This window comes from Asterias amurensis, chromosome 3, assembly GCF_032118995.1.
Source record: "Asterias amurensis chromosome 3, ASM3211899v1".
In the NCBI taxonomy this organism is placed as follows: domain Eukaryota; kingdom Metazoa; phylum Echinodermata; class Asteroidea; order Forcipulatida; family Asteriidae; genus Asterias; species Asterias amurensis.
In genome coordinates, this window is record NC_092650.1 from 7,475,206 (window position 1) to 7,487,882 (window position 12,677).

The 12,677-nt window shown below is 37.4% G+C and overlaps 1 protein-coding gene across 3 annotated transcripts in view; it reads right to left on the reverse strand.

Annotated features, from left to right (window-relative positions):
* Positions 1 to 7,025: 7,025 nt before the first annotated feature.
* LOC139935023 (uncharacterized) overlaps positions 7,026 to 12,677 on the reverse strand; it is a 37,653-nt gene continuing 32,001 nt past the window's right edge. For all 3 annotated transcript variants that reach the window (XM_071929474.1, XM_071929473.1, XM_071929472.1), the window contains 2 exons: positions 11,529 to 11,662; positions 7,026 to 10,365 (listed from right to left, as the gene is read on the reverse strand). In XM_071929474.1, coding sequence (XP_071785575.1) covers positions 10,260 to 10,365; positions 11,529 to 11,662 — 240 coding nt within the window. In that variant the 3' untranslated portion in view covers positions 7,026 to 10,259. The remainder of the gene's footprint in view (positions 10,366 to 11,528; positions 11,663 to 12,677) is intronic.

Below are 12,677 nucleotides of genomic sequence, written 5' to 3' on the forward strand. Positions count from 1 at the left end.
TTTTTTTCTAATTTAGATTCGTTTCATTCATTCTATTCCATCAATAGGCACTCATAAATACCTCAGACAGTTTCGCTATCCCTATTGGTGGAGGGCGCGTCACGTGGGTGTGTATAAACCTTTGTTTATGACCAGTAAAAAGAGTTGAAACATGGGCGTGACACGCGAGCTTGCACCTGTTCTTATAAGATAGTTTCTTCATTCCTATTGGTCGAGAGCAACGGCTCAAACAGTTGTGCCACATCACGCGATACGCGCGACGCACACAGCATTCCCTTATAAGGAGTTGTTTACCCGAGGACGGCGGAGGGCGTTACCATTTCATAGCTGGAGGGGTGTTGTGTTAAAAGAAATCATTGAACAATTATAATTTTTGCATTTATTTTACTTTTTTACCAAAAGTGTTGATGTTTTTGACCGAAAAAGTTTTTATGAATGGGGATCAACGTGTGTTGAATTAGTTTTCAACTAGTGAGCATAGTTTAAACCCGCCTAGGCCTGGTTCTTGATAACTTACCTCGACTTCGTCTCGGTAAAGTTATCAAGAACCAGGCTTCGTTGGGATTAAACCACTAGTTGAAAACCTCTTCATCGCACATTGATTCCCTTATTCAAGACTACACTTTGATCATTCTAAAATTGAATTTCTAGTTCATATACACTTGATGAATTGAATGGTTGACAAGCCTTATGCATGATGCTGAAATGGAATGAGTTTTGCAACCTTATGAGTTTGATCAATCTTATTATTTTAAAGGCAGTGGCTACTATTGGTAATTGTCAAAGACTAGCCTTCACAGTTGGTGTATCTCAACATATGCATAAAATAACAAACCTGGGAAAAATTGGGCTCAATCGGTCATCGAACCTGCGAGATAACAATGAAAGCAAAAATACCCTTGTCACACGAAGTTGTGTGCGTTTAGATGGTTGATTTCGAGACCTCGAGTTCTAAACTTGAGGTCTCGAAATCAAGTTCGTGGAAAATTACTTCTTTCTCGAAAACTATGGCACTTCAGAGGGAGCCATTTCTCACAATGTTTTATTGCATCAACCTCTCCCCATTACTCGTTTTACGCTAATAATTATTTTGAGTAATTACCAATAGTGTCCACTGCCTTTAATCATTCAGTGAATACTCAACTGGTGAATTTGAATTTTCCCTTCATGAATGCCGATTCAACGGATCATTTTAATTTTCAAACGAAATTGAATCAAGCGGGTGTTAAATTTAATGGAGTTTCACTGATATTCAGTGTTTGCATTTACAATGGTCTTCCAAAATAGTAAAAGGGCAGCCATAAATTTATACGACTTATCTTTTGGTACACATAGGCAATTTAAACAAACGGGCACCTTGTCACTCATATTAAACTAAGTAAACAAATCTCTTTGAGGACAGCTGTATTATGCCATCTACTCAACATTTTGACAAAACACTTCTTCTTAAAGGATTCGGGTACTTTTTCAAAATGTCCACAGATTTACATTAAACTTACAGGGTTTGAAGATAATGATAGTGGAAAGCTTCCCTTCGAATATTACCAACTAAGGTTGTGTAAATTTTGAGAATTGAGTAAAACAAGTCACACAATCATTTTGGTCTCATGAGACCAAAATGATTTTAGCATGTAAAATCCCCTTAACCAGTTATGATATTATACCAAAACCATAGCATAACTGAACTGGTTAATACGTTTTTACATGCTAAAACTGATTCGAAAATTGCTACTTTTACTCATTTCTCAAAAACTACAGCACCTCAGTAAGTAAAATTTCAAGGGAAGCTTTCTACTATCATAATCTTCAAACTGTGTAAGTTAAATGTAAATCTGTCGACATTTTGTTTTTGTTAGGAAAAAGTACATATACCCTTTAAAGGCAGTGGACACTATGAATTACTCAAAATACTTTTTAGCATAAATCCTCACTTGTTAAACATTTAAAACATTGTGAGAAACGGCTTCCTCTGAAGTGACGTAGTTTTCGAGAAAGAAGTAATTTTCCACTAATTTGATTTCGAGACCTCAAGTTTAGAATTTGAGATATTGATTTCGAGATCTCAAATTCTAAATCTGGGGTTTCGAAATCAAACTTGTAGAAAGTTACTTCTTTCTCGAAAACTACTCCACTTCAGAGGGAGCCGTTTCTCAAAATGTTTTATACTACCAACCTCTCCCCATTACTCGTTTACCAAGTAAGGTTTTTTGAGTAATTACCAATAGTGTCCACTGCCTTTAACCTGATCGCCAAAACTCGGGCGAAATGTTCGGAAGAATGATCACTAATAGGAACAGGCAATCTAAGAAGCGAAACTATGGCTAATATTTAATTTGTTGGGGATTTTAACAAGTGGAACCGTTTTCCATAACCGTAGCACTTCGAAGTGGATTAATGTTTCTCAATAATTTTATGCATAATCTGATAAGCATTTTTCCATGTTCAGCGCCCTAGAGCATGTTTACATGATTAGGGCGCTATACAAGTTTTGGTATTATTATTATTATTATTTTATTATTAAGCGTTACCGCGGTCGCTTCTTACACTCAATTTGTTTGGGGATGTTTCTCAAGATGCGTCATCCTATCCAAGGCTGCTTTATTTCTAACACGTAGGTTTGAAATGCTTTTCAAAGACCAACTCGACCAACTCGTACTTCTAATCACGTAGGTTTGGAACGCTTTACAAAGACCAACTCGTCCGATCCAAGGCAACGTGTTCCTTTAATATCCCGGAAGCCAACACGCCTCATCAGCTCTCAAACTGAATTAAATTTATGTAATCCTAACAGTATGTTTCTGCATCCTATGTATCATGTCAGTGCACTGTGTCTGAAAACTGAAAGCGTTCTGTAACCGTTTGTTATAAAATGCATATGGGTAGAAAGATGTTGTAAAAGTAGAATACAATGATCTACACAAATATGCCTCGAAATTGCGTGGTTTTCTTTTTACCTCGTCGACAAACACGGTCGGCCATTTATGGGAGTCAAAGTGTTAGTTCGCGACGTAAAAGGAAAACCGTGCAATTTTGAGTGATACTTGTGTGGATCATTATATTCTACTTTTCTACTTTCCAACCATATACATTTAATAACGTAGGTTTCAAACGCCTTTCAAAGACCACCTCGACCAACTCGTACTTCTAATCACGTAGGTTTGGAACGCTTTACAAAGACCAACTCGTCCGATCCAAGGCAACGTGTTTCTTGAATATCCCGGAAGCCGACGCGCTTCATCAGCTCTCAAACTGAATTAAATTGATGTAATCCTGCCAGTATGTTTCTGCATCCTATACGTATCAGTCATAGAGCTATAACTTATATATAGCTCTATGGTATCAGTGCACTTTGTCTGAAAACCGGAAGCGCGCATCCCGGAAGCCAACACGCCTCATCAGCTCTCGAACTGAATTAAACTAGTGTAATCCTGCCAGTATGTTTCTGCATCCTATGTACCAGTGCACTGTGTCTGAAAACTTTAAAACGTTGAAAACTGGCAGTATTTATGACGCCTTATTTCTGCAGGTAGACAAAAATCAAACTATATTAGGTTCAAAAGGCACTGGGCACTTTTACTTTGGTAATTGTCAAAAACCAGTATTCACACTTGGTGTATCCCAACATGTGCATAAAATAACAAGTCTGTGAAAATTGTGACTCAATGTTGGTCATCGAAGATCCAATAGAACAGTAAAAGAAAAATCATCCTAGTTAGTTGAACAAACTTGTGTGCTTTCATGTGCCTAGAAATGGCTCCAGGCCTGTTATCAGATTAAAGTATTATTTGGGTTAGAATTGTTCTCTTTCTCAAAAATAACGTTACTTCAGAGGGAGCCGTTTCACATAATGTGTATATTACCAACAGCTCTCCATTATAAGATTTGATACGTAAGATCTTATGCTAACAATTATTTTGAATAATTACCAACATTCTCCAGAGCCTTTAAATGGATTTGTGCTCGTTTTGCTAATTCGATTAAGAAAATCTTATGTTATGGAATTGTGTCCAAGGAGGCCCTATGTCAGTTATTCAAAAGGAAATTTTCCCAGCGGAAATTCGGACCAGGGTTTCACAACACCAAGCTTTACAAATGTATTGGTTCGGGTTAAACATGATCAACTTGGTATCCCATTTCAATCTGTCATAACTAAATACTGAGGCTGCTACCTTTAAGACGTAGTCATACGTTAGTTTGAAGACACTGGACACTATTGGTAATTGTCAAAGACCAGTCTTCTCACTAAGTGAATCTCAACATATGCATAAAATAACAAACCTGTGAAAAGTTGAGCTCAAATGGCAGTCGAAGTTGCGAGATAATAATGAAAGAAAAAACCACCCTTGTCACACGAAGTTGTGTGCTTTCAGATGCTTGATTTCGAGACCTCAAATTCTAAATCCGAGATCTCGAAATCAAATTCATGGAAAATTACTTCTTTTCGCGAAAACTACGTCACTTCAGGGGCCAATTTCATAGAGCTGCTTAAGCAAAATATTTGCTTAAGCACGAAAATGGCTTGCTTATTGTACACATGTTACTGGCCACAATTTCATGACATATACATTCCCTGTGACTGGTATTTAGCTGTTGTTTACTTAGCATAACAATTGAGTGGAGTCTTGTCCGGTAATCTGATTTTACTAAGCAAGGATTTTTTCGCTTAAATAAATTGTTGTGCTTAAGCAGCTCTATGAAATTGGGCCTAGATGGCTAGGGAGCTGTGTGTTATTCTTTCAACCTCTCACCCATTGCTCGTTACCAAGTAAGGTTTTATGCCAGTTATATTTTGAATAACCGGCAGTAGTGTCCAGTGCCTTTAGACGTTAGTTTAAGTCAAAATAATTGTAATCAAACTTTTTCATAAGACTCTTCTATTGATGAAAATGTAAATAGTTTTTACTAATCTACACTCAACAAGGCCTAGTTCAACTTCAAAATTACTGCCTTTCCAAATTGAAGAGGATAACATAATTGTGCAAAAAATGATTTGCCAACAAACAATTACTTGTGGTTAAAACATAATTGCAAACTGATCAAAACATCGTTGCAAGCACTGTAACATAATATGCTCATGTTTTTATTTAATGTTTATGTATGTTAAATTTTACGTTTTTACGTCTATTAAATATTTGGTATCCTTAGTTTATTAGCACACATGCAAAAAGAATGTTACGTTTTTAAACGTGCATGAACTAACGTAACAATACGTTTCAACGTATGTATGAATGTAACAATACGTTTTTAAACATACAAGTGTTAACGTAATAAAACGTTTTTAAATGTACCCGTATTAACGTAACACTAGGTTTTTAAACGTACATGTGCTACCAAATATTACGTTTTAAACGCACATGTATTGGTAAACGTAATTGTTACGCTTTTAAACGTTCGCGTATTAACGTAATAATACGTTTATAACGGTATCAGCGGCTGAGCTTTTTGAGATTTCATTTCACTGAAATGCGATCACTTCGGTAAGGAAGTTCCAACTTTAACAATTAATACAAACAACGAGTGCTACAAGTAGTCGATTCATACATGTCTATTTAATGGCTGCTTTCAACGTGATACATACATTACTAAAATATCATTGCTCCAAAAATATGTTAATTCTTATATTTGCATACAAATCATATTATATAAATTCAATACAACCGAAAGAAATTTCTTTTATGTACAGTTATTGCACCCTTTAAATAGAAAAAAACTTAAAACAGTCCATGAGGAAAGAGCAGTATGAAAATGATCGTGTCAATAACGCCACCACTTCAGACCATACGACCTTTAGATACAAATCAAAGTGGCAGAATAGCGCCCTCTATTTATAATATGCTCTCCAAGGAAATCACCTTTCTGCTGAAAATAATAATCGCACTAATATTTTTGTATGCTGAAGACACGTTAGAGTTTATGTTAACTCATGTTGGCGTGCCATCCCTCCCAACAAAACTGATGTCCGGCCTCCATTGGGTTCCCCCATTTTAAATCTTTTTTTCTTTTGTTCGACTAAACATGACCAGAATCGAATGTTACAGCTATAATCTTTGATGTGACAATTTAAATGAAAAGGGGCTTGTATAAGAGAAAAGAAACGGAAATTACAGCTAAAATTTGCCACAGCCCCCCTCTCTAAAAAATAAAATAAAAAAATGCTGCAACCCCCTGTGCTTCCCCCAAATTTACCCTACTTAATTCGGCGCTGGTTGTTGATGTCATTCGGTTTGCTCAAAATAAAAATTTATTTGCTCTTAAAAAAAAATCAAAATAATCCTGTACTTTTGGAGAGGAAAGTGACCTTGAGAGGGAAGTGACCTTGAGATGGAAGTGACCTTGAGAGGGAAGTGACCTTGAGAGGGAAGTGACCTTGAGATGGAAATGGCCAGAAAGGCAAGTGATCATGGGAGAGGGCAATGACCTCAGGTGGCAGTGACCATTGCAGAGGGGAGTGACCTTTATGAGAAAAGTGACCTTGGAGAGAGGGGAGTGACCTTGGTGAGGGGAGCGACCTTAGAGAGCGAAGTGACCTTGGAGAGGGGAGTAACCATATAGAGAGGGAAGTGACCTTTGTAAAGGGAAGTGACCTTTGAGAGGAAAGTGATCTTAAGAAAGGAAAGTGACATTTGGAGAGGTTAGCGACCTTAAAGAGACTGTGATCTTTGGAAAAGGAAGTGTCCTTGGAGAGTGAAGTGACCTTGTTAGTTGTATTTCAAAATTGCAATTGAATTATAATGGAAGATCATGGAAGAACAATGACATTACGAATGTAAACTTCAAAAGTATAATATGATATAATTATTAATTTATCTATGTAATACTGTATCAATACAAATATTAAAATCATTGCTGGGAAATTAGTGTTTCGTGCCAGAAATACGTTTGTATCAGCAAAACATCACTCTTCTCAGTTTAAATTGAATGTTTCTTAGCAACAAGTTTGATTGGCAAAACTGATTTCATGTCAAATGTTATAAGTTCAGATCTTTCAAAAGTACATTTGCCTCTTTGATTCAACCTTGGCTACATTTTTATTATTTTATAGTTTATATCAAATGTGACCATACAAGATCTTGAACAAACCAGAGCACTTCTGAATAGGGTGGTCCAGCCTACACATTATGTGTTCCCTTCGTTCAATCACTTCTGTTTTTAGAAAACTACAGTTTTAGAAAAATATAATCAGCTCGAAACCATTAGAACGGGATTCCTGACTGTGTTCACTTTTATCACGCTGTCACCATCTTGGTTGTGTTCACTGTTTCCAACAACAGTAATGAATGATAATATTCAATGCGCATGGCACCAGACTAATATTTCGTCCAGCCTCAGTTTGGTAACATTGGGAACTCTACCTGGCAAGTAGATACACTCATGCCGTTCCCGCAAACCAAATATATATTGATACCTCACCATGCCTCAAATCCTATATACACCTTACCCCTCAAAAATCCTCTAAAGAATTTAAAGAATTATTGGGGTTCCAAGAACACAATGCAGGCACATCAGGAGGGGATACCCCATCACATATCCAGCACAAAATGAAATTGGGGGAAAAAAATAGAAAAGGACTATCTTTGTTCCCCAAACATAAAGGTCTTGTGATCTTGGGACTAACAAGTGAAAAAGGTTATATATAACAGATGTTAAATTTGCATCAGGGATAAAGAATATTAATTTTTTTGTTTCCATAGCTGATGTGTTTTAGCACTGTATACCCAGTACTTTCCGGAGTCATGAGACAAAAGTATCAAAGGCATATTGCTAGAGCAATTCTAGAGCAGCGTCTTACCAACTAGAAAAAAAGGTTAGAAGGATTTGAAACTTTGCATGGTGAAAATACGATCTGGAAAGGTTTGTGGTAACACTATATAATGTTATGTTATAACACACCTCTTGCTTGTTTTGTATTCTGGTTGGCTGAAACACGGTCACGTGGGATGAACTAATATTGTCTAGTGATCGCGCGCATGTTTTACGGGAACTAGTACCTGAGCGGGTATAGTCTTTGCCCGGCTACAGCGCCCTCTCTTGACTTGAACCGTGAACTGTAACTACAAAACTTCCTTTATTTTCCCGATGTCTGTTCTCATTTGATATTTTAGACTGAGCTGTGTATAAATACATATCGACTGGCTTAATTCTGTAACAAGTGTTTCCCCCTCGGGCCTGTGAGTGACCAGAAGAGCGGGCCTGTGAGTGACCAAAAGACAGGGACTGGCTACAGACCTACATGTATGGTGGGAAAGAGGTTGTAACATTGATCCTAATCATACACCAACAAGACTAATATGATTAATTTGATAATGAATTTAACTCTCAAAATGCAGACCACGGGCAGACAGCAGTGCGGTGATCTTCAAATTTTCTGGAGGTGTTCCTGGCTGTGGCATGTATGTGCCGTAGCACCTTGTAAATCTTTCAGAAGGTCTAACCAATTGGGTCGCAAAAATCATCACTGCAAATACCTACCTGTATGTTTCTGAAAGTTTGTATATACTCAGCACCTTGAGTACCTTGTTTGGTAGATACATGCGCTATACAAGACTTCGATATTATTATTATTATTATTATATTAAAACGTATGGCTAAACCTGAATAAGGACAAGTAACTCGTCCTAACTCGAGATAAGAGTAGTCTTTAATAAGTAGTCTTTAATAAGTAGTCTCTTTGAAAACCTCACCTGGAAGCGGTCGTCAGGCCTTGTGACGTTAGGCAGTCTCTCATAAAAAAATAAAAAATAGTTTGATTTGCCCTATCAGAAATGTTGGCACACTTTGCGTAGATCCAGAATCCAAACAAATTTAAATTACTCCCAATATTAATACTGTACAACTCTAATTACTGTTTGCATTAAATTAAGTAGATACCTACATCTGTGCTTCTAATAATTGAGCAATCCTTTCGACTGTGAGGCTTTTCGTCACCCTCATTTTGGACAAACCTTAATTGTCTTTACTTTACATAGCCAAAGCGCATAGAGGACTCGTCTTATACGGGTGTACATGTACCTCCTGTACAAGCTGAATCTCAGGAGGTCTTTGGGACTTTCGGAAGGATCTGTACACCACTAGAAAACTTTCTTCAGGTAACAAAATGTTTGTTCAAATATTTACAGTGTTGTGTCATTTGTACAGAATTATTGTACGTTTACATGCTATTTTACACCTTGAATGGTGAGCGTAGCAGCCAGTAGCCATGGGTAACATCATTGTATAAGGTTTCAACTGACTATTCTTTTCCTGTGTAATCATCAACACATGCCAAGACTTGGCTAAAGTTGCTGATTTTAACACAGTTTCCCGTCTACAAAAAAATCTGAAAAGAACATCAAAATATATACCTGGAAAAATTGAATGTAGATGCTTTGTTGAGATCAAGGCCCGATTTCATGGCTCTGCTTACGCTAGGCAAAGAATCGGCACTCCACGTACTCCATGTTACTAGGCATTCTTTGCTTACACAGCTAGTGCAGAAAATCGGCCCTAATGTTTCAAGTCAAGAATTGAGGTTATACTTCGACCTCTTTGTTGAGTGGTAGAAGGTCAAATCTTGCGGGTGTTATGTGGCCACTGTTTTGTTACCAGCCACTTGCGGCTGCTAAGATATCTCTAAAGGATTATCCAAGGGTCTCCATGCCTTTAAAGGCAGTGGACACTGTTGGTAATTACTCAAAATAATTATCAGCATTAAAACCTCACTTGGTAACGAGTAATGGGGAGAGATTGATAGTATAAAACATTGTGAGAAGTGGCTCCCACTGAGGTGAAGCTGTTTTGAGAAAGAAGTAATTTTCCACAAATTTGATTTCGAGACCTCAAGTTTACAACTTGAGGTCTCGAAGTCAAGCATCTGAAAGCACACAAATGTGTGTGATAAGGGTGTTTTTTTTTCTTTCATGGTTATCTCGCAACTTCGAGGACCGATTGAGCTAAAATTTTGACAGGTTTGTTATTTGATGCATACTTATGTTGAGTGCACAAAGTGAGAAGACTGGTCTTTGACAATTACCAGTAGTGTCCAGCCGCCGATTTCACAAAACTCTCACCTAACTTAAGATTAATCTTAGGACTTAGGACGAGTCCCAACCCTGCACTGTAGCATGCAGACCTTAAGATTAATCCTAAGTTAGGAAGAGTTACTCGTCCTAACTCGAGATAAGACGAGTCTTAACTCTTTGTAAAATCGGCTGCAGGGTCTTTAAGAACCACCTCCTGAGGGCCAGAATTTAGCGAGCCCCTGATCCTATTACTGCTGTACCTCATAATGCTGTGCCGAAAGACTTGGGCATTTCTTCTGATACACGATCAATGCAGGCAAGGGTCTCCGCAAGAAGCTTCAGGGCCTCTACTCCACCTGCCATTTGTCTGGAAAAAAAAACCCCAAGTGAAACCAGTTTACTTTAGTTCTATGTGTTGTGTTTTAATTTGTAGCCTTTGAGTCAAGACTCTGCAAGGGTCAAAACTTAATTGGTTTACACTTTGTACCATACATGCATATCTTTTTGAATGGTAATAAGCAGTTTGCAATAGCTTATTTTATTTTCTCAAACAAAAGATTCGTTTGACTGAAATATTAAAAAAATCTGATCAGAAACTACGAAATTGTAAGGCATAAGAGTACACCAAAAATATTCACTAACATGGGTCCTTTCGATTGGGTAGCATTAATCCCAGCAAAAAACAAATCTCAGAAATAAAGTTTAATAGCAGTGGACACTATTGGTAATTACTGAAAATGATTATTAGCATAAAACCTTACACGGTAACCAGTAATGGGGAGAGGTTGGTAACATTGTGAGAAACAGCTCCCTCTGAAATGACTTTGTTTTCGAGAAAGAAGTAATTTTCACTGAATTTGACTTAGAGACCTCAGAATTAGATTTAGAGGTCTTTGAAATCAAGCATCTGAACATCGCACACAACTTTGTGTGACAAGGGTGTTTTTCCTTCGTATAGCGTATTTCACAATATTCATATCAATGCGCTTTACATTAGTGACCTGGTCACAGGGCCAATAACATCCCTTGTAATGTTTCTCAGCTCGCAACTAAGACGACCAATTGAGCTCAAATTTTCACAGGTTTTTTTTTTTGTGCATATGTTAAGATAAACACAGTGAGAAGACAGGTTTTTGACAATTTTAGTCTTTAAAACTAAAAGCATTTAACAATTTATCCAATCAGAAACTCTGAAGATATAAGGAAATAAAAGCCCAAAGAAAAGCAAAACACTTGTGTCCTTGAGCAAGATACTTTACTATAATTGCTTCTCTTCACCCAGGGGTATAAATGGATACCTGCGAGGGTAGAGGTTGATATTGTGAATGAAAAAGCATTTGAAGCGATATAAACTGTTGCCCAGGTTGTATACTCCCAAGGGAGCTGAGAAACATTACAAGGGATGTTATTGGCCCTGTGACCAGGTCACTAATGTAAAGCGCATTGATATGAATATTGTGAAATAGGCTATATAAGAGTTATTATTATTTATTTATTTAACACCAGATATAAAAATCAAAGTCTACATACTTGATGGTTGCTTCCGCCTCCTTGGCAGCCGTTGCAAGCTTGATGGAGGAAGAGTGAGCTTTATCTTTCAGCTCTTTCAGTGCAGTTCCTTCTTCGAGTTTCTTGTTCTTGCTGGAGAGGGCGTTTATCTCTGACTGTACATCAATAAACAGTTACATAGAAAGCATGGATTATCAGTTTATAGGTGTTGTACAGGGTGTGTCAAAGGGAAGGCTTATTCCTGCGCACCGTAATTTTCATACCCTTTACAAAAGTGAGCGGTGCTCACCCAATCACAGGCTAAGCACAGGCAAGTATTGCTTAGCAGAAAGTTGGTTACCATCCAAAAGTCCATCAACGTTACATCGTTTTGACTGGTGCCCAACCCATTTTTGTTGCTGCTTAGCATAGAAATTTGCTAGTCAGTTTTTTTCTCTGCTTAACAGCTTTATGAAATTGGGCCCTCGACATTCTTGACTAAAACCAGAACTCGATTTCACAAATCACAAACATTCATCTTTAAGGCAGTGGACACTATTGGTAATTACTCAAAATAATTAGTAGCATAAAACCTTACACGGTAACCAGTAGTGGGAGGACTGATAGTATAAAACATTGTGAGAAACGGCTGCTCCGAAGAGACGTAGTTTTCGAGAAAGAAGTAATTTTCCACAAATTTGATTTTGAGACCTCAAGTTTAGAATTTGAGGTCACGAAATCAAGCATCTGGCATAAAAGCACACAACTTTCGTGTGACAAGGTGTTTTTTCTTTCATAATTATCTCCAAACTTCATTGACCAATTGAGCTCAAATTTTAACAGGTTTATTATTTTATGCATATGTTGAGATACATGTACACTGGAAAAGTGATAAGACTGGTCTTTGACAATTACCAATAGTTTCCAGGGTCTTTAAAATGAGTGGTCAATATTACCATAGTGTTTTGTGTTGTCACATCACACTTTATTTAGAAACTATAATTGATTTGCAGTTAAGATCAGTCTTAGCCTTTTGTGAAATTGGCCCCTGATCTGCAAAGACCGAGACCAATGTATTCCAGATTGAGATCAGGGCGTAGTTTCATGGCTCTGCTTACCGTAGGCTTACGGAAACAGGGACTTCCATGTTGCTGCAATGGTATGTCACAGGTTAAGGTCGGTTTATATATG